Here is a 22,321-nt window from a genome sequence, read left to right on the forward strand (position 1 = left end):
ACTTACTATATATGCCCGATGGAGAGGATGACTGATCTCAATGCTACTTATATGAGACACTAATACAAAAAAGTGGATGCTCATTAGAGAATGAGTTCACTGAATTGATCCGACTTAAGAAACATCTTATGGAATTTACTTACTCATCAAAAGATGTTTTCTAATAGTAGGAGTTGTGCATATAATCTTTTGACCTGAGACTACCATAAAACTTATATACATGAATCCATATTTTTTTGGTTCATACTCATTCATGACTTAGTCATGTACGGGGTATTCTGGATATGGTAGAATGTGTATGGAGGTTACAAGTAGGTCAACATGAAATCGATCACTCTTGGTAAGAGAAGATCGCATCCTACTTGCTCTGATCGATTGATAATTCAGGAAGCCTTTGATCAAAGCAGAATGAAAATTAGAAAGAGTTTCTAATATTTCATTAATTGAATCATCATATAAGATTGAGAGAAATATGAGTATGATATTGGATTTGACATCATTCCATATCCGAAGTCATATTCAGGGTGCAGGGAGATCGCAGGATCAAATTGCATGGTAACTTTTCACTGAAGGATATTTTTGATATTTCTACTAAAATTTTATATCTTCCAGATAGATATGATACATTGCTAGATGTCAATCTTGTCTTGTGAGTTTGATTGAATTAGAGAGTTTAATTCAATCGCCAATTAGAAAAAGTTCTAATTATTGAAATCGGATTAGTTCGATTGGATCTAGATCGGTTAGATTAAATTTTAATCAAATCAAATCGACTTGCACTTGGACCTATTGATGGTTAGATATGGAATCCAATGGGTCACACACAAAGAAAATTGATCAGAGGTCTAATTGGATTAGATCATATTTACAAAATTGACATACTAGCACATGTAAAAACTAGTTCTCTGTTTCGAATCGGATTTGAAATTGATTCCAAATTAAACTAATTAAGACTAAATTAACTCAATCCAATTTTGGGTTTGAGTTGGGTCAGTCCTTAGCTATATGTACCAAAAATTTAGAGTCAGAAAACCAAGTCTCCATGAGTCAAGAATTTTTCTTGTGTGTGGGTGCAGTTTTTGTGCACAGAAAATAGCTTTCACGTCCCATGAGATGGGACGCCTCATCCTCGAGATTATCCAATATTCTATGATGAAATAAATTTTTGAGTGATTTATAATTTAATTTTGAGCATAAAATTTTTTTTGAAGTTAAAATTTCTTCTAGTTTAAATGTAAAAATTCATCAAAGTTGAAAATCTTTTCAGTCTGATCCATGCGCCTGACCAAGAGTCCAACTTGTGAAGGACTCTAACCTATTTGTCACGCCACTTCTTAATCTGAGATTTTTTTCACACCATTCTGATGTTAACGCCTTCATTTTTGGCCATTGGATAGATAAAATTGTACTGATAGGTAGTGGAGAAAAATTATGTCATGGGAAGCTGTGTGATGCATCAGAGAATCATCAAGAAAAATATTTCGAAGAGTCCTTCTATGCGAAACATCTCTTAGATTTTTTTTGATGATTGTCATGTGTCAAAATCTTTCAGATGGATATGAGAATTCATTAGGAGGTATGAGATTTTTTGATGGATGCGAGATGGCGCGTGGAAGGGGCACGAATAATTTCCTAAGGCAACCCGTCGCTAAGTATTTAAGAGGGGGTGCACTGGGAGATTGGATTCATTCAGATTTTTAATTCCTCCTTTCTTTCTAATATTCTTTCCCTATTATCTAATTAGTCTCTTTCTTTTTTTATTAGGATAAGTTCAAAAATAGTAAGGACAAGTCCGATTTTAAGACAAGAGTCTAGGAAGAGAATTAAAGAAGACAAGGAGAGAAGAAAGGTAGGGATAAGAAGGCTAGAAGAAGAGGAAGAGGGTCTTGAGATCCTGGTGTCCAAAAAAATTCTCAGAGTGAGAATTTTGGAGGAGAAATCATTTCAAAAAGTTAGTATCCTGATCATAGCCCTATGTGGATCACCATTGGAGGGCGAACAATTGGATGCTTGATGGAGGTTCTGTCAGAATTTGGATTAAGCGCTGCAAGTATTCTTCTATAGCTTGAATTTAATTTTAAATTTATATTATATATGATTGTTAATCATCAAAGAGATACTGATTTAAAAGTTTTATATTTAAAATTTTTTAATTTAAATTTTAAAATTCATTATGCTTTCGCTGTGCATGCCCACCCTGAAACCCTACAGTGGTATTAGAGCTGGCCTTGTTTGGTTCAATCATATATACATAATGTTTATGTGATACATAGTATGATTTATACTATAAAATAATTTATGTCTTCTATTATACTTTCATATGATGATATGAAATGATGCATATATGATTCACCACTTCATCATTGATGAATGTTCATATGTTACATTTACACATATAGAATGTTTTAATGCTGATACATGAATTGACATTATATAGTTAGAATGTGCATGAGACTAAATAAAAGTCCTTATTAAAAATTATATTAAGTGATAGTGATATACAACTATGGGTTAACCAATTCTTGATCAATTGATCAATTGGTGTCTAGGAAAGTGCTATAGGTGGTTCTTTAATTGGTTTCGTTGTTTGACCTGACTAATTTATTAGTGTCTAAGGAAAGCAATGGGAAGACTCCCATCTTACTTACCTGGCCAATTTGATTAAGCAATCTTGATATTGAAAAATCTTAATGTTGAAAACACTACTAAGGGCCTTCCTTCATGCGAGGTTAATGTTACATCATGAACTATGGCCAGCTTGTTGTGTTAACACAAGGCTTGTCACAAAGATTGATATAACATAATCATGGTGCATAGAAGATGCTTACGGTAATTTTGAATGTACTACTTTGTAGTGTTAACACAATGACAGTTATATTAGAATTTGACTATATTGAAATGAAGGGTCTAATTTAACTAAAATATTATATCTTGTTGTGTTAACACAAGACTAATAATGTCTTAGAGGCCAAGATATGATATTGAGAATTGCATGAGATGCAATTGGAAAGAATTTTCTACCTATAAACTCATAAGAATTTGTTGTATTAACACAAGATCATTATGAGGAATTAGGGTCTCAATCTCACTAAGATAAATATGAAATATGTCTCGTTCATCATAATAGAGGGTTATGATGTTCGATAAAATAGTGGAAGACACAATTAAATCTAAAGACTTTATTTAATTGTATGAGTCAATATGAGTTGTTTACTTATATAATATTTTTTAATTATTATAGATTAAATTCTACAAATGGCATCTTCACTATCATTGCAAAAAATTTTAGATTCTAACAAGTTGATCGATCCCAATTATGTAGACTGATTGAAAAATTTAAAGATCGTACTCATTCAGAAAAAGCTCTCTTATATTCTTGACATCTTCGAACCATAAGAGGTTGGGGATAATGCCACAGAGGAGGAGGTATCCACATACAGGATGTGGAAGAATGACAGTTTGACTGTCAAGTGCATCATACTGATCTCTATGAGTAATGAGTTACAGAGGCAGCATGAAAGCATGGATACTCAATCCATACTTCTCAATCTTAAAGAGTTGTATGGAGAACAGAGTAGGACTGCTAGATATGAGATATCTAAACAGTTATTCATGTTAGAATGACTGAGGGATCATCCGTACAAGACCATGTTCTGAAGGTCATTGATCTGATTACTAGATTGGGTCAACTAGGTTTTGTGATAGATAAAGAATTAAATCAAGATTTGATCCTGCAATCTCTTCCCGAGTCATTCACTCAGTTTGTCGTGAACTATCACATGAACAAACTGAATATCTTCTTGTCTGAGCTGTTGAATATGCTTAAGACAGCTGAGAGCCATATAAAGAAAGAAAAAGCTCAACTTCTTCTTGTGGGTAAAATCTCTAAGAAGCAGTCAGATTTTATGGGTTCAAAGAAAGCACTGAATCCTAAGGATGGCAAGATGAAGAAGGAGAAGAAAGTCTCAGGATAGGGTACCTGCTTTCACTACGGCAAGACAGGATACTGAAAAAGAAATTACAAGTTATATCTTGCAACTGTAAAGGCTGGTGCAAACGACACACTAAAAGGTATGTATGAGATACATACAATTTTGTCATTAAGTTCTTTCAATTCAGACTCTTAGGTATTGGATACCGCCTGCGATTCTCATAAGTACAAATCATTGCAGGGGCTGCAGAATATTAGAATGCTGAAGAAGGGTGATTTCGAGCTCTACAGTGCTGGAGAAGAGTCCATCCAAGCAGAGGCTGTGGGGATATATATGTTAAAGTTACCTTTTGAAAAGATCTTAGAGCTAGAAAACTGTTATTATATACATAAGATCATTAGAAATATTATTTTTGTATCGTTGCTATTGCAACAAGATTTTGAAATAAATGGAAAGAGTAATAGTTGCTTAATTTTTTTTCTAATAAAATTTTTTATCATGGCATTATTAATAATGATCTTCTGATTCTATCTAATGACAATATTTTTTATATTAATGAAAGTAAAAAATGAAAGAGAGAAGAATTAAATAATACTTTACTTTAGCATTATCGACTTGGTTATATAAGTGAGACAAGGATTAGCAAGTTGTACAAAGAAGAGTTCTTTGATCCTTATGATTATGAATCATTAGGTACTTGTGAATCTTATCTTATGAAAAAAATGATTAAGACTCCATTTAGTGGACATGGAGAAAGGACAAGTGAGTTATTAGGACTTATATATACTGATGTATGTGGTCCTATAACAACAAAAGTCAGAGGAGGACACTCTTATTTTATAACATTCACTGATGATTTATTTAGATTTGGATATGTGTATCTTATGAAATACAAATCTGAAGTCTTTGATAAATTTAAAGAATATCAAATTATGGTCGAGAAATAAATTAAAAAAGATATTAAAATCTTTCGATCTGATCGAGGAGGAAAATACTTATCAAATGAGTTTCTAGATCATCTTAAAGAAAATAAAATTCTCTTAGAATGGACCCCTCCCTATATACCACAGCTAAATAGTGTAGTAGAAAGGAAGAATCGTACTTTATTAGATATGGTGCGGTCTATGATGTGCCTTACAGATTTGCCTATTTTTTTTTGGGGACATGTCCTAGAAACTGCTGTCTATATTCTGAACAAAGTATCTTCAAAATATGTACCAAGCACTCTATATGAGAATGGAGAGGAAAGAAGTCTAATCTTAGGTATCTTAAAATATGGGGCTGTTCAGCTTATGTCAAAAAAAATTTTGGACATAAGCTGAGTGCTAGGACAGATAAATACTTGTTTGTAGGCTATCCTAAAGAGAGTATAGGATACCTCTTTTACCATCCTACTAAACATAAGGTGTTTGTCAGTAAATATGCCACTTTTATGAAAAAAGAGTTTATTCTAGAAAGAGGCAGTGGGAAGAAAATTAAACTTGGAGAAGTTCAAGACCTACAAATGCAAGCACAAGATGATCTTCAACCAAAAATATCCATTAATGAAGTACAACCATAAAATATACCTCCTCTCTGAAGGTCGGATAGAGTACGAAATATACCAATAAGATATGGGTTCATTATTGAGAATAATGAAACTCACATCATTGAAAATGATGAACCTTTAACCTATACGGAGTCATCATGAGTAGGGACTCAAACAAATGGCTAGAGGCTGTGAAATCAAAAATAGACTCCATGTACTCCAACCAAGTATGGACTTTGGTTGATGCATTAGAGGGTGTGATCCTTATTGGATGCAAATGGGTCTATAAGAAAAAGATTGGAGCAGATAGCCAAGTTGAAACCTATAAAGCTAGATTGGTAGCTAAAGGTTTCAGGCAAAAATAAGTTATTGATTATGATGAAATATTTTCACCTGTTACGATGCTTAAATCTATATAGATTATGCTTGCAATAGCAGTATACCATGATTATGAGATTTGACAAATGGATGTGAAGATTGTCTTCCTTAATGGTTACTTGAGAAAGTTTACATATCTCAGCCAGAAGGATTTATCTCAAAAGAGAGAGTAAATCAGGTATGCAAGCTTAAGAAATCTATTTATGGATTAAAACAGGCCTCGAGGAGTTGGAACATCCAATTTGATGTTACAGTCAAAGAATTTGATTTTATCAAAAATATGGATAAACCTTGTGTATACAAGAAGACTAGTGAGAGTGCCATTGTCTTCTTAATTTTATATGTAGATGACATACTTCTTATTGGGAATGATATCTCAATATTACAATCGATCAAGACATGGCTATCAAGTAAGTTCTCTATGAAGGATTTGGGTGAAGCATCCTATATACTAGGTATAAAGATCTATAAGGATAGATCTAAGAGGATGTTAGGCTTGTCCCAATCCAAGTATATAGACTTAGTGCTAAAGAGGTTTAGCATAGATGGGAGTAAAAGAGGCTACTTATCCATGAGTCAAGGCATACATCTCTTTAAAAAGATGTCTCCTAAAACATCGGAAGAGAAAAATAGAATGAGTTCTATTCTCCATGCTTCGGCAGTAGGGTCGATCATGTATACTATGCTATGTACTAGGCTTGATGTTGCCTATGCTTTAGGCATAGTTAGTAGATTTCAGACTGATCCAGGAGAGGATCATTGGAAAGCAGTGAAAAATATTCTTAAGTACCTGAGAAGGACTTAAGATATTTTTTTGGTATATGAAAAATCTGATCTAAAACTAGAAGGTTATTCTGACACTAGTTTTCAATCAGACCCTGATGATAGCAAGTCCACTTCAGGATATGTCTTTACTCTTAATGGTGGAGCTGTTAGTTGAAAAAGTTTCAAGCAGCAGACTGTAGCTGACTCAACCACTGAGGCAGAATATATAGTTGCAAGTAAAGCCACCAAAGAAGCTGTCTGGATGAAGAAGTTCATCACTGAATTGGATGTCGTTCCTGAGATTAAGAATCCGGTACTACTTTACTGTGATAATACTGGAGCAGTTGCTCAAGCAAAGGAACTAAAATCTCATCATAAATCCAAGCACATTCTAAGATGCTTCCATCTCGTTCGTGAAATAATCAAAAGATAAGATATTGTCATTGAATGAGTAGAACAAAGAATAACATAGCAGACCCATTCACTAAGGCTCTACCACAGCAGTGGTTCGATCGCCATCTCGATTGTATGGAGATAAAATATAAGGATGATTGGCTTTAGTGCAAGTGAGAGATTGAAAGGAATATGCCCTACAGGTCAATCGAAATTTATATTTTGATAAATTTTTCTTGTAATCTTCCAGACTCATGTATTGACTCTTTAAATTATAAAAAATATTTTTCATCATATGCTGCATCTTACTTTTGTAATGATTATGATGAACTCCATAAATCAGGATAATGGGTTTAAGGTTATAATGAGATCATACCTATGAGACCTAAAATCTTAAAAACTCTCATTTAGAATATTCCTAATTATAGGAGCATTGAGAAGAGGATCAATGTTCTGGATAGACTAGTACTTCCTATGTATGCTCGATGGAGAGGGTGGCTGATCTCATATGCCACTTGTGTGAGACACTAATACAAGGAAGTGGGTGCTCATTAGAGAATGAGTTCACTAAATTGATCCGACTTAAGAAACATCTTATGGAATTTACTTACTCGTCAAAAGATGTTTTCTTATAGTGGGAGTTATGTACATAATCCTTTGACCTGAGACGACTATAGAATTTTGTATATATGAATTCATATTTTTTTGGTTGATACTCATTCATGAGTTAGTCATATACGGGATGTTCTGGATATGATAGAATGTGTATGGAGATTGTGAGTAGGTCAACATGGAATCGATCACTCCTGGTAAGAGGAGATTGCATCCTACTTGTTTTGATCGATTGATGATTTAGGAAGTCTTTGATCAAAAGCAAAATAAAATTTTAAAAAATTTTTAATATTTTATTAATTGAATCATCATATAAGATTGAGAGAAATATGAGTATGATATTAGATTTGATATCATTCTATATTCGGAGTCACATTCGGGGTGCAGGAAGATCACAGGATCAAATTGCATGGTAACGTTTCACTGAAGAATATTTTTGATATTTCTACTAAAATTTTATATATTTTAGATAGACATGATAAATTGTTAGATGTCAATCTTGTCTTGTGGATTTGATCGAATTAAAGAATTTAATTCAATCGTCAATTAGAAAGAGTTCTAATTATTGAAATCAAGTTAGTTCAATTGGATCTAGATCGGTTAGATTAAATTCTAATCAAATCAAATCGACTTGTACTCAAATCTATTGCTGGTTAGATGTGGAATTCAATGGGTCATATACAAAAAAAATTGATGAGAAGTCTAATTGGATTAGATTATATTTGCAAAATTGACATACTAGCACATGTTGCAAAAACTAGCTCCCTGTTTCAAATTGGGTTCGAAATTGATTTCAAATTAGGCTAATTAAGGCCAAATTAATTCAAATCAATTTTGAGTTTGAGTTAGATCAGTGCTTAGCTCTATGTACCAAAAATTTGGAGCCAAGAAACTAAGTCTCCACAAGTCAAGAATTTTTCTTGTGCGTGGGTGCAGTTTTTGTGCGCAGAAAATAGCTTTTATGTCCCATAAGATGGGATGCCTCATCCTCGAGCTTATCCAATGTTTCATGATGAAATAAATTTTTAGATAATTTTTAACTTAATTTTGAGCATAAAAATTTTTTTTGAAGTTAAAATTCTTTCTGGTTTAAACGTGAAAATTTGTCGAAGTTAGAAATCCTGTGAGTCTGATCCATGCGCCTGACCAAGAGTCCAACTCGTGAAGGACGCTAACCCATTTGTCACGCCACTTCTTAATCTGAGATTTTTTTTATGCCATTCTGATGTTAGTGCCTTCATTTTTGGCTATTGGATGGATAATATTGTGCTAATGGGTGGTGGAGAAAAATTATGTCATGGGAAGCTATGCGACGCATCGAAGAATCATCGAGAAAAATATTCCGAAGAGTCCTTCTGCGTGAAGCATCTCTTGAATTTTTTTTTGATGATTGCCATATATCAAAATCTTTCAGATGGGTATGAGAATTCATCAGGAGGCATGAGATTTTCTGATGGATGCGACATGGCGTGTGGAAGGGGCGCGAATAATTTTCGAAGGCAACCCATCGCTAAGTATTTAAGGGGGTGCGCCGGGGGATTGGATTCATTCAGATTTTCAATTCTTTCTTTCTTTCTAACATTCTCTCCCTATTGTCTAATTAGTCCCTTCCTTCTCTTGTTAGAATAAGTCTAAAAATAGTAAGGACAAGTCCGATTTTAGGACAAAAGTCTAAGAAGAGAATTAAAGAAGACGAGAAGAGAAGAAAGGTAGGGATAGGAAGGCTAAGAGAAGAGAAAGAGGGTCTTGAGGTCCTGGTGTCTAAGAAAATTCTCAGAGTAAGAATTTTGAAGAAAAAATCATCTCAAAGAGTTGGTGTCCTGATCATAGTCCTGTGTGGATCACCGTTGGATGGCAAACAATTGGGTGCCTGATGGAGGTTCTGCCGGAATTTGGATTAAGTGCTGCAGGTATTCTTCTATAGCTTAAATTTAATTTTAAATTTATATTATATATAATTGTTAATCATCAAAAAAATACTGGTTTAAGAATTTTATATTTAAGATTTCTTAATTTAAATTTTGAAATCCATTATGCTTTCGTTGTGCATGCCCACCCTAAAACTCTACATGGTTAGGTACTTGGTGTGGTTCTAGAAAATCTCTATCTTTGCTTCTTGCCTGGTGGAGGCTGATCATTGGAGGGGCCGGCTTTTTGTGATGAGATCTATTTTTGAAGCATTTGTTTAGTTCGTGAGGAAATTTTTTTTACGTGAAAAAAAATTTATCAAAATGTTTTTACTTAGGAAGCTGATATCCGAAGAGGTGATTTTTTATTATTTAATTATCCTTAGAAAAATGATATATTCTAAATTAATTTATATTTGATTGAGAATGAATATTTCTAGAATAGTTATGTAAAAAACTAATTATATCTTTAATAAAACAAAAGATTTTATCCTATTTTATCTAGGCTTTTGCTATCATACTCTAAAAGGCTTTTAAGTCCTTTTACCATTTATTTTTCTTTGACTATCGAATTCAACATGAATGGTATTGATTTACCCATCAGCAATCAGTTGTATCTGATTATGTGCGTTGCTAGTGTGGCAAGTACTTTCAACTTAAAGGATATTTTGAAATTGAAAACAATGACAATTAAGTAAGTAATTCAAAGTTTAAGGGTTTTTTGAAAATTTATCCTTCCCATTTTCCTCGATATTTTGGTAGAGATAATAAGTGGCGACGGAGATGCACCTAAGAGGGGAGAGGAGGAGGTCGATGTCGAGGTCACAGGTGAGATCTAAGAAGCAAAAAGAGGGTGGTGGTGGTCGTAGGCGGGATCCAAAGAGGAGAACATGGATGGTGGCATTGGGGTCACACATGAGACCTGAATCGAAGGGGGAAGAGAGTGGATTTGGATTGTGGGTGAGATCCAAACAGGAAGAGGACAACACCAGATTATAAGTAAGATAAAAGGAGGAGGAGGAAGGTTGCAAGGGCATAAGTGGTGGGCTGCAATATCAAAGAGGCTCATCATGTTCGTCATGGTGGCTGTGCACACCTTTCTCGCCAACACCACTATTATGCCAGTCCTGTACTACCACTTCATATGCGGTAGCGTCAGCTCTACCATCCCCACCAATCTGAAGCCCTCTCCTCCAATTCTCCAACCACCTCCAACTCCTCTCCCTCCCTTTAGCTCGGCCAAACAAGTTTCTATCTATCTCTATGATGCCCTCCTCTCTCTCTCTTCATTATCTACCTTTTTCTCTATGACCTCCACTCTCCTCCTCTTTTTTTATCGCCATTGCCGCCACCACCACCGCCACCCACTGCTTGTTGCCGGAAAGGAAGGATTTCAAGAAAAAACAAAAACCAACCGATTCTTAATCCATCAAAAAGAGAATTCTCCTTCCATATTTTTATTAAAAAATAATAAAAGAGTATGATAGCATAGCTGTTTTACCTAGAAGTTTAAGGGTAAATTATCACATGGATGTTCAATTCTATCAATCCAATTATGATTGCAATTAATCTAACCTAACTCTCTCCCGCAAAGGAGATGTGGGACTTTCTGAAGAAAATATTTCAGCGAGACAATCCAAAGAGAACAAACCATTCAAGAATTTTATGCTAGCTTGCCGTCCTTGTGGAGCAAAATGACAATGATGGAAACAAATTATCTAGCTGAAGCAACTTCCATGGTTAATGAATGCTGCAACCGTACTAGATTAATACAATTCTTGATGATGCTTTGACCAGAATTTGATTACGTTAGAGCCTTCTTGTTTCACAGAGAAAATTCTGCCCATGTTTAAGTCATTCCTGATCTAATAGCCAAGGAAACAGGTCTTCAAAAGCCTTCATCACTACCCAAACCTGCTACAGCTTTGCTTACAGGCCACACAAAGTTGAGAAGGGACATGAGCTTAGTCCAACGTTACAATTTGTTGGGTTCTGCCCATGTGGGGCCCAATATTTAATTGGCCATGTGAGATTTGAGAGCGCCCTCTCTTTTGCTCTCTCGCTCTCTCTCTCAATCACTGATACACATGCACGCGACCCGAACGCCACCGCCCGAGGGAAAAAAAATTTTTTTTTGGCTGTAATCTTTTGTCTCCAATCAGAATGGTGATTCAACTCTAATTAGCTCGAAAATTTGCAGACATATTTCCTGCATATGATCCTCTACATCCAACAGTTTGATTGTTGTCGGATACTCTCTAACTTAGATTTTTATTTGACTTTGAATTGTGAAATTTTCGAGGTTGCTGTTTGTTGTGGATTTGATGATCTGTGATCTATGTGATCTCTGAAGTTTTCAGAAGAATTGTGTATCTCACTAATTATAGTGAAAATTTTTCTCTCTGACTTGGCCCGTGATTTTTTCCGTTTCTGAATTTTTCACATAAAACTTTTGGTGTTTTTTTATGCGATTTGATTTATTTTTATTATTGGTGCTGGTTATTATTGGTTTCTCGTATTTTTTCTTAACACAATTGCTACAAGATTGAATGAGAAATTCTTTGTGCACTGCCGGTGGTGTAGAATATGTGCACCGCCCACGGTGATTAGCTCATGCACGGAGTAGGGGTATGGCGTGCGGAAAAAAAATATATTCCCTCGGCCCCTGTGTGAACCAATCAGGCGGTGTGCGTGGTTCTACACCACCCGCGGTGCACAAAAAATTTTTCGAGATTGAATATATATCTTCGCAATGCAAGAAAAAGCCTACTTGGAACCATTGCAAGGAAATAATACTTCTCAAGACACCTTGAAATGGAGGGGCCACTAGCAAGGCATATCTTGGAATAACTACCACTACCTCATCTACGTCTGCTAGAACTCCAATGGAAGGTGTTGTACAAATTCTAGTACAAGCTCTCCATCTCATCTATCACTTGAAGTGTTCCAAGAGATTGTTCCAGCATTGGCAGCAGCTGGACCTTCAGGTAAATCCCTTTCTAAGGCATCTTGGTTCTTAGATTCAGGGGCAACTCATCATATGACAAGTAATAGTGATCTTCTTGATCATAACAAGCATTATTATGGTAGTAGAAATATTATTATTGGTGATGGGGATGTTCTCAATATTTGTGGGTTGGCTCTATTTCTCTCTCTCTATTCACTGCATATTCCATTCACTTATCTGAAGTTCTTTTATGTTCTGAATCTTGCGGCCAGTCTTATTTCTATTGGACAACTCGTTGATGATAATTGTAAGCGATTGCTCATCGCTTGCAAATCTCAAGACATGTACAATATCTTGAGAAACAAATCATCCTCTGAAAATTCCCTTCTTGAATCTCCCATAACGATGATGATTACCTCAATTTCTGTTCGGACCTCATCGAACTCTAGTTCTAATTGTGCTCCTGAAGTTGCAAGTGTGAACCAACTAGAAATCTTTTATCCTACCGTCGATCACAATCACCTCCAAGGTACCATGTCTGTGCTTGCTAGTGAAACAAATGAAGCTTCTCCTAAGGTAAAACTCCTCCAAAATACCATGACGCAGTTCGTCACAGATTCCCATGCCTCCCAAGTACCATGCAGATTATGACAGATCTTTGTTTACCATGTTAGATCTTATTCGTATTCCATCTTCATATCAAGAAGCCACCTCACGAAATTGATGTGATGCCATGCAAGAAGAATATATGCTCTTGAACAAAATAACACTTTGGATTTGCTTCAACTTCCTCCAGGAAAGGAAATTAGAGGTTCCAAGTGGGTGCATTCCGGTGGCAAAGCCAGAATTTTGGCTGAGGGGGCCAACAATAATAGCTAACAAATGAGTCGCTCTAAATTAAAATAAATAAACTTGGATAATTAGATTGATCATTTAATGTGATGAGATGGCGTTCTTTTAAAGAATTTGACACATGCCAACTACATATTATTTCAAATCTTTATAGATCAATTATTGAAATCTGAAAAAAAAAAAAAAGAAAGAAAATATCGAAAGAAACAGAGAAAGAAGATGGAGAATTGCTTGTTGCCAGTCATTCATGCAGCTTCATTTCTCTATATCCTTCACATGATTTGAGACAGTTTAAATTCTAGATACAACCATTTATTGAACATGCCACATAAAATGGATATGTTTTAGCATTGTGTCATGAAAAATCTTCCAGAACATTTTGCTTATGAAAATGTAACCTTTTTTTTCTCCTTGAGAAACTGCCTCCACCATTGGGCGCATCAGCACACATCTAACCACATGAAAACGTTTTTTGGATATGATTGGTGGAGATACCAATATCAACTCACGTTTATGGTGAGGAAACATATTAGGAATTTCTTAACAACCCATTTTTCAAAAAAAAGAATCTTAATTATGAGGGGCAAAACAACCATGTTTTCTTGAACCAGCACATAACAAGTAAAATCCAAAATCCATAACAAGTAAACCTTTCAAGAGAGAAATTTAATTCAGTTATTATAAAAAATAAGTTAAATCTTTGACTGGGTACACAGTGTTATTTTTGGATTTGAGAAATTATAATTTAAGCTAGTTTAAGGATTCAAGCAAGTCTTATTAACTTAGAACTATGATTGCTGCAACAATGTTCCTTAGAAGTTGTAAAATAAACGTTCTAAATATCCAATCAATTATTAAGGATGTAATTTATCACATAATCCATTCTAGCGGACACCGTGAGTGTTAATGCTAGAATTTTGTTCCACACAAAGAAGATTATAGCATGCAACTTATTTTGCTTGCTTCATGCGCTTAGTTCTCGTCAATCCTACATCCAAACAAATTTCAGATCCTAACACAAATTCTAAATTTTTGAAGACTTACAATCAGTTATAAATATTTACTAATAGTTCAAAGAACAATTCTACTTTGATTGCCCGAGGAGAAAAGTTTCCAACATGACGACGCTGAGGCTAGGTGCGGCCTATGCTTGGCTAAATACAAAAATTTTAGGAAGATATTTGGTTCGCAACCGGAATCAGAATAGGAATGATAATCGGAATCGAAATTGTAATGACCAAATCCTCCCAAACGTTATCGAAATCGGAATCGAAATTAGAATGAAAAATTAAATCCATAAACAAGAATAAAGATTGAGTTCTATATAGATTGAGCCATTCTCATTCCACTCCGGAATCGAAATCAGAATGAAACTCCTCTCAACCAAACGGTTGGAATGAAAGTCACTCATTCCGATTCCAATTTCAGACCCCACTCCCCCCAACCAAACACTCCCTAAGAATCTTTTCAAGTGTATTATGCTCGCTGCCTACCACATGATGTATCAACTATGTGCATTATTATTTGGTCTTTTGTTATACTTTCGATAAACTTTATTTTTTGAAAAAAAATAATAAGAAAAAATAATAACAATAAGAATAGACCAAAAGGTCTAACTAGCTCAATAAGAAAATGATATTTTGCGAGAATGCTTTCTAGAAGCCTTCTTTTTATTTTCTTTCTAAAAGCCTCCGTTCCATTCAAATAAGCCTAACAAACTGTTAACCATATAGAAGCATCCAAGTTTCTTGTACATGAGAACTTTTGTCCTTTTCGAAGTGCACCTATGGTTTAAATTACATGGACTCCTCACAATCAACCATTTGTTGTATCTCGGTTCCAAGAGGAGAAGTATACAAATTTTTGAACTCAAGGGACCCGATTGGATTTGATTCCAGTTCCAAACACCATCTTCGCTGATTGTTGAATACCTACCACTCTTTATAGGTCCATCCTTGGCTACTTTTACCATGCCTTGTCATGTAATATTCTTTTTACACGAGACCACTTTTTTGTGGCAAAAAACTTCTTGATTATTGATGGCAAGATCTAATTGCCTCCATATTCGCTCTTCTTTATGCCTTTGAAGACACCCCAAATCTTATGGAGGCCAAGCACAAAATTTCGAGGACTCTTAGGCTTCATGAAACAGTGCGCCAATCTTTTGTTGCCTTACTTCCCAAGATTAATGAATCAAACAAGTACACTACTAATGAAAATTCAAACCTCAATCATTTAGCCACACTTGAAACATGTTTAGACCATGCTAACCGTTCCCTAAAGAACCCACAAAGTGATGGATTAATTCTAACACACGTACGTAATTCTAAGAGGAGTTCTATTTATCTGAAGATGGATCATCTTGTTGTGTACTAGGTTCAATGTATCTGAGTAAGTTCTTTTATAGCAAAGGCTAATCACCACGGGTACTTCAATTAAACTTTTACATAGATATAATGTAGCAAATATTTGAACGCAAAATCGTTTTGTATTTATATGAAGATATAGATTAAAATCATTCACCATCAACTCTCTGTAGCGTTTTACCCTACTGAAGCGGTGCTGCTAAAAGCTTAAAACTCGTCATGCGCGCATCAACCACACGGAAACGCCTTCAAGTTAACCAATGGTACATCAACCACACGTAAACGCCTTCAAGTTAACCAATGGTACGCGTCTCAGACGCCGGGCGGCTGATTGACCGAAGTTATTCGGCAACGCCAAACTCGTGCGTTGTGACTGCTGCTTCTAGTCTAGAGTTAAAACAAAGCTGTTTGGATTGGTCTCATTGGTTGTTGATCCATCTATTCAACCATTGACACTTCTACTCCTAATGGTCATTTTGCAATCGACCAATGGGAGCGTAAGAGCATTCTTATTCTTCCTATGACAAGGCTAATGAACGAAAATGTGGTAAGGCAAGCAAAGAGCAAAGCTAATCACACACAAAAATGAAATCTTCTGACTATAGTGTCAGATTCTCACAATGCAATGAAGTGTCCCTTTGTTTTTTGAGCAAATCGAGGACCTAAAAGTTCACTTGGCAAAAATTATATATTCCAAGGAAAATTGGGAATTCTTTATACAATCAGAGTGTCTGGAATACTGGCAGGTAAAACAGCAAGGTTTGCATTTGAGCAGAGAAAGAGAGCAAGCTAAAGTTGTACCTATCACCTTTCTCTAGATGTGTTGCCCATTTCCTTTGCATGGCTTCCCCAATGGAAAACTCTCAGCTCTGGACACAGTAAAAATGAAAGCAAAAGATCATTGTCTCAAAGACAAACAGATTTGGATCAACGGAAGAATGATGGAGAAAGAAATAATAAACAAAGATGAGATACAAACTAGAGATGCTTACTAAGATAACTTCTGGCCCTTCTTCCACAATCCACTGATTCTCCTTAGCATATTGTTGTTCTTCTTCCTTGGAGATTCATCATCATCCACGTCATCAGAAAATGGTGAGCTCATCAACTTCTCATCAACAGAATTGCACTCAAAATCTAAAGAGCCTGTCCCATCCAACAACCTTCCATTGTTGCTAGCTGTAAGCACAGCCATGGCAGCTTCGGCCGCCTTCCGCCACTGCTCTGCTTGCACCTTCAGCCTCCTTAGCTCAGCTTCCATTTCTGATTTCATTGCTTGCGCTGCATCCAACTGCTCAGCCATCCTTGCGGCCGTCCTGCTATTTTTATCTGCCTCCTCGGTAACAAGTCCGAGCCTTGTCAATGCCTGCTTCTCTGCAGATCTGGCCAACTCAACCTCAGCTATTGCTGCTTCATAAGCTTTATGGCAATCCATTTCTCTCTTCATCATCTCAGATTTCAGCTGTTCATTCTCCTCTGAAATGCTCTGAAGGGCTGTCTCCTTATCCATTAGATCTGCCTTCAAATCCGTGATGTCGGCAATCGATTGTTTTAGCTTTAGGCCCAATTCAGATTCCATTTGGTTCGTTCTTCCCTTTTGTAACTCCTCATGCAGCTTCTTGTTCATATCCGATAACCTTCGAAGTTCAGCTTCCTTGTCATATAGAATAGCCTTCAATAAAATAATGTCTGATTTTGAATTGTTCAATGCTGATTCTAATTCGGTTTCTCTCACTCTAGTGTCCATCTTCATTTGCTCCATCAATTCATAAACATGTTGTGTCTGCACTATCCTTTGTATCTGTTCTTCCTGGTATTTCATCTCAGCTGCCTCAAGTGCTGATCTCAACTGTTCCGTTTCCGATGCCAAGGGGTTGCACCTGATTTTCTGTGGACTATAGCAATCACCATCATGATGCACCAAAGATTGGCTACAAGCATGAAAGTGACCTTCCTGAAAGTGACCTTCCTGTAATTTTTTCACAACTTCTTCAAGCGAATTCACGCGAGCTCTAGACTCCTCTAGTTCAGAAGCCACTAAGCTGAAAGAATCCATGAATTTGGACCCACCAGTAAGGAGATTCTCTATGGTCATTCTAGCTGTTTCCAATTGCTGTTTTGTCTCGACAACTGTTGCTTTTGCATCAGCTTCTGCCTTTTCACTATCTCTAAGATGAACTTTTAGGTTTGCAATGATGGATATGGCCTCCTCCATATCTTGTTTCAAAGCCTGGAGCTCAGAATTTTCTGCTTCAGATTGCCTGGCTTGGGCAGCCTCAGATTTGAGGACCATTTCAAACTGCAGCTTCAGCCTCTGTATCTCATTCATGGATGAGGCCAAAGCTGCTGAGTCAACAGAGTGCTGTTTCTGGAGGGCTTCAAGTTCAGATTGCCATGCACGATCCCGTTCCTGAGAGATTTTGCGAAGTTCTTGGAACCTAGCCTCTTCTGCATCAGATAGCTCTACAAGCTGGCGTTGAGAATCTTCAAGTTTTGCAGACATGACAAAGAGCTGCTTCTTGGCCTCTTCAGCTTCCTGTATTGCTCGCTTCTTTGATGACTCTGATGAGTTGAGCTGATCCTTTGTCTTCTTTAAATCTTCTTGGAGCTGGACGAGTTGAAATTCCAACTCAGCCGTCCTGTTTGGACGTTTCTTCTGGGCACAAGAGGTCGATGTAGATCAATAACCTCCAATATCTTTTGTAACATAAAGACAGCAAGCACATACAAGATCATGGTATTGTTTATCTAAGTAAGAAGGGGATGTAAATAATTTCTCTCTCTTCCTTTTTTTCTTAGGACAGTATGACCGCAATGTTAATTAAATATTTGCTTCGCAAAGATGATTCAAGAATAAACCAGGATTGCTGAAGCAAATCAAGAGTTTCGGATCACTGATATTTAAGCCAGGTCCAGCAACCAGCATGACCAAAATCCATGTCATTAAATACCAACCATTGCAATGATTTCTGCTATCCTCCATCTCATGCTGAAACATTTAACAGCTTATAGATACCTGACATCATTCATCATCTGATGCATTATGAGTTATAGTCGCAATATATAGCGGCAATGACAGCTGTTACTGATAGCGACCGTTATTTGATATTATAATTTTGTTCATGTTATCTACTTAGCAAGCATTTATTTGATACAGAAACTTATATGTACTACCTTTAAGCTGCTTTAAAGATCAGGTGGTCATTCTTGCTCAGAGGTTTTTTTTTTAAAAAAAAAAAAAGAATTTTGCTTTATAGCGGCTAGTAACATCTGTTACTTCATGATTTCTGGTTGCAACTGTTATATGTTCACAACAGCAATAGACTGCAAATCCTTCAGCCATGGGTCAGATTGAGTCTACATAACACAGTCCCAGACCAATTTATCATATATCTGGACATGGGTAGTTTGGATAAAGCTTGGGCCATGATAGCCAGGCATAACATGTAAGATGTACATATGTTTGTATATGTATGTATGCATACGTATATACACATGTGTATGTAGACATGATACATGTTGCCCAAGATACTCATTAACATATAGCATTTAAATCTTCATAATGCTCAAAACAAAAATCTCTGAGTTCTGGCCAGATTCAAGGAGTTCACAAATACATCTTACTTATCTACAGTAAACGATCACTAATTTCTACAAAGTATTATTTATTAGAGCAGTGATGTAAGCTAATTTACTTATAACAACCAAAATGCAATTGAGGTTTTGGTCAACAAATCTGGATCATTTTCTTGTGTTCCTTATTTTTGTAACTTAACTTTCATGTGAGAACAAGGAAAAAAGATTCTACGTTAAGAAGAATCTAAATATGGTAGATCTGTCAGATATCAAAGCTCTGAAACTGCTCATATAAAGAATCAGGCAATTTTAATGAATGTAATATGTACCTCAGGTACAGGGGTTCTAGGTGATCGACGCTCAATAACCTTAGGACTTCTATCAGTTAAAGTCTTTGTTGGTGGACATAGTGGAGAAGCAGAGTCAGGCTCAGATCCAGCTGCCTTGGGCAGACGATTCGATCTAGGGGTGGCTGGATATGTCCTCTGAGGACCTTCTGAAGATCCACTCCTGCTTCAAGATGAGAAAGGAAAATATCAGCAGACAACATTGATCATCTACATTGAATAAAAATGAACTAGATAGAAGATTCATGAAAAATGCTGCAGAGAAATACTCAAGTGCAAGGATTCTAACTTCTAGATGAAGTTATAAAATAACAAAAAAACAATTATCTCATCTGTTTTTTCCATAAACATTTTTGAGAAATGGAGCTATAAATAGCTTGGCTTGCTATAAATTACTGCAGCAAATTATGTGTACGGCAGACAAAATTTGTAATTAAGGGCGGCAACCAAATAACGTATATTATATTAGCCAGCAACTGGAACAGGTCACACCACTTGTGCCTACAAATTCTAATCTACAGGACAAAAATAATATTTCTTTTCCCAATGTCCAATTGTCAGCAAGAAATAAGCTGAAAACTCATCATAATAATGCAATTCACACAATCTACGAAAATTGAAACCTATTCAAGCCTGCTACAGGTTGGCAGGCTGCCAAATTGATGAGAAAAAAAGGAGGTAATGTGTTTATGAATATTCCAAACTCAAGGCTACTGCTAAACCCATTAGCACAGCACTTGCTCACCATAATTCACATTTTTATGCTCAAAATAACTAAAAACGATAAAAAGAGGTTAAACCCGATCAGAAACCCAAAGTAAAAGAATTAAATGGATGAGATTTCAAAGGTCATCGGGTTTACATTAAATTAGGAGGGGAAAAAACACTTTGATGAAAAGGACCCGCAGCTTCAAGGAAAGCAGAAGAACAAAAAGGGATGATAGAATCAAACAAAAGAAGATTAGCGGAATCCAAGAAACAAGAAAAGGCAAAGGGGCCATGGTTTAAAGCAGAGTTTCTCCGAAAAATAAAAGCAGCAAGAAAAGAAGATGTGGTTTCGAATGCATGGGCCATGCTCCCAAGCTCAAAACCAGACAAAAGAAAGAAGCCGAATATTAAGCACAACCCACATGCTGACAGTTTCAAATCTATATTGTCTACAGCGAGCAAAAAGAACTAAAAACGAGGAATGGGAACCCTTTTTTCTCATCCATGATTGACAAAGCAATAATTATTATTGGGATTCTCATTGCCCACACTTAATGTAAATTATTGAAAGACAAAAAAGATTAATTTTGAAAAACTAGAGTCCAAGTTAGGATCAGACCTTGTTCTGGCTGTCTGCATGTTTTTGACTTTTTTCTATTGTTCCCACAAGCCAGCTCTGCAAAGCAAAAAGCAAAACAACAAAGACAGACCTCAGGCAGAAACAGAGAGAGAGAGAGAGAGAGAAGGGGGGGTGTGGGGCGGCAGTATGGTGCGATGTATCTTAAAATGGCAAATAAATGAACCATGGGTCACCAAATGAGATCCAAATATATCGTTCTTAAAGTAAGTAAAATTATTTATTTTAGTTTTCGTTCACCATTTCAATATGCTGAAATACGAGGAAAAAAAATATCAAAGTTCATATGAAAAAAAATGCAGTTCCTTTTTTCTTACTTTAACCCTGGTCCAGTACTCATACCCTGATCCTACAACGTATCACAGCACTACAACCACCAAACGTAAACTTGGAGAAAGGAATCCATGTCCCTTTACCTCTACTCAACAAGCTCTCAAAGGAAAAACAAGATAATGTTATTTGTTCACTTATAAATATGAAAACAGACTACAAAAGGTAACTTCTTTTATGAACCGTTCCTCCTTGGCTACCCAGGAAAGGAAAAAAAAAACAAATAAAAACTATATACCAAGATCTTTAGTCTGAGAGAAGTCTGTGGCTTTAAGATAAGCAGAGAAAGAGCAAATGGGAACAAAAAGAACTCGATAAGACAATCAGACAAGATCATAAGAACTCATCATGACGACAACCATCGCTTCGTATTTCTTTTCAGTTTTTCGGCACTTTTTTCGATTGGTGATCCCCAGAAAGCCTGCTGAAAGAAATGTTTATTTTTTATATATTAAAAAAAAAAACTTCAGAAAGGAAAAAAAAACAGAGAGAAGAGAACCTCTGTCCCTGTCCCTATCTTTTTGAAACAGTTATCTTCCCTCATTTCTCTTGTTTCGGAGCACATTTTGGGATGAAGATGAAGAGAATGGTAAATCCCCATGAACAGAGGAAAGATGGTTTTGAAACAGAGAAATAACGAGGAGAAGTGGAAAAAAGAGGTGACGACACTCACATTAACGGATCCTTGGAGGAGTTTGTGAAAGGCTTCTTATTTCCCTCTTTCTTTGGCTTTCTTGGTAGTCTTCTTGCTCTTCCTTCTCCTTTGCTTCCTGTCTCGCAGCTCCACAGGCCTCCTCTCCTCCCGGTCTTCGTTTCCGGAGCACAGAGAAAGAGACGAGTGTGAAAAACGATGGACACTACGTTTATGTCAGACACTAGGGCTTGTCTCACTAATGGGAAACGTCTCTGGGAAAGCATACGAGAATCGGGTAGGACATGGGAAGAACAGGGATGGGAAACGGATGAAAGGAGTGGGAATCGACTGGGGCTTGGATGGAGAAACGTGTGGAGATTCGATTTTGTCAAAAAAATTGTAACGTTGC

At 36.2% G+C, this 22,321-nt stretch overlaps 1 protein-coding gene across 4 annotated transcripts; it reads right to left on the reverse strand.

The window, feature by feature from the left end:
• Nucleotides 1-16,266: 16,266 nt before the first annotated feature.
• Nucleotides 16,267-22,119, reverse strand: LOC105045811 (interactor of constitutive active ROPs 3). Of its 4 annotated transcripts, none has more exons than XM_029264796.2 (5): nt 21,952-22,119; nt 20,931-20,987; nt 19,586-19,769; nt 16,673-18,333; nt 16,267-16,549 (listed from the first exon to the last, which is right to left on the reverse strand). In XM_029264796.2, coding segments are annotated over exons 2-5 (1,866 nt in total). In that variant the 5' UTR covers nt 20,951-20,987; nt 21,952-22,119; the 3' UTR covers nt 16,267-16,548. The 4 variants fall into 4 exon arrangements, with proteins under 4 accessions (XP_029120629.1, XP_010922517.1, XP_010922516.1 ...); XM_010924215.3 differs by having other exon boundaries at nt 16,673-18,336; nt 19,586-19,766; nt 21,952-22,118; XM_010924214.4 differs by having other exon boundaries at nt 16,673-18,336; nt 21,952-22,118.
• Between the last annotated feature and the right edge of the window lie 202 nt (nt 22,120-22,321).

The sequence above is a fragment of the Elaeis guineensis genome, chromosome 5, assembly GCF_000442705.2.
Source record: "Elaeis guineensis isolate ETL-2024a chromosome 5, EG11, whole genome shotgun sequence".
Taxonomy (NCBI): Eukaryota; Viridiplantae; Streptophyta; class Magnoliopsida; order Arecales; family Arecaceae; genus Elaeis; species Elaeis guineensis.

What these genes read in the sequence shown, in the direction of transcription:
- LOC105045811 (XM_010924214.4), bottom strand. Translation starts at nt 20,950, where the DNA reads ATGCAGACAGCCAGAACAAG. An exon ending in ATGCAGACAGCCAGAACAAG is followed by an intron (nt 19,770 to 20,930) that starts GTCTGATCCTAA and finishes CTCATCTTGAAG; the next exon opens with CAGGAGTGGATCTTCAGAAG. An exon ending in CTAGAACCCCTGTACCTGAG is followed by an intron (nt 18,337 to 19,585) that starts GTACATATTACA and finishes TCTTGTGCCCAG; the next exon opens with AAGAAACGTCCAAACAGGAC.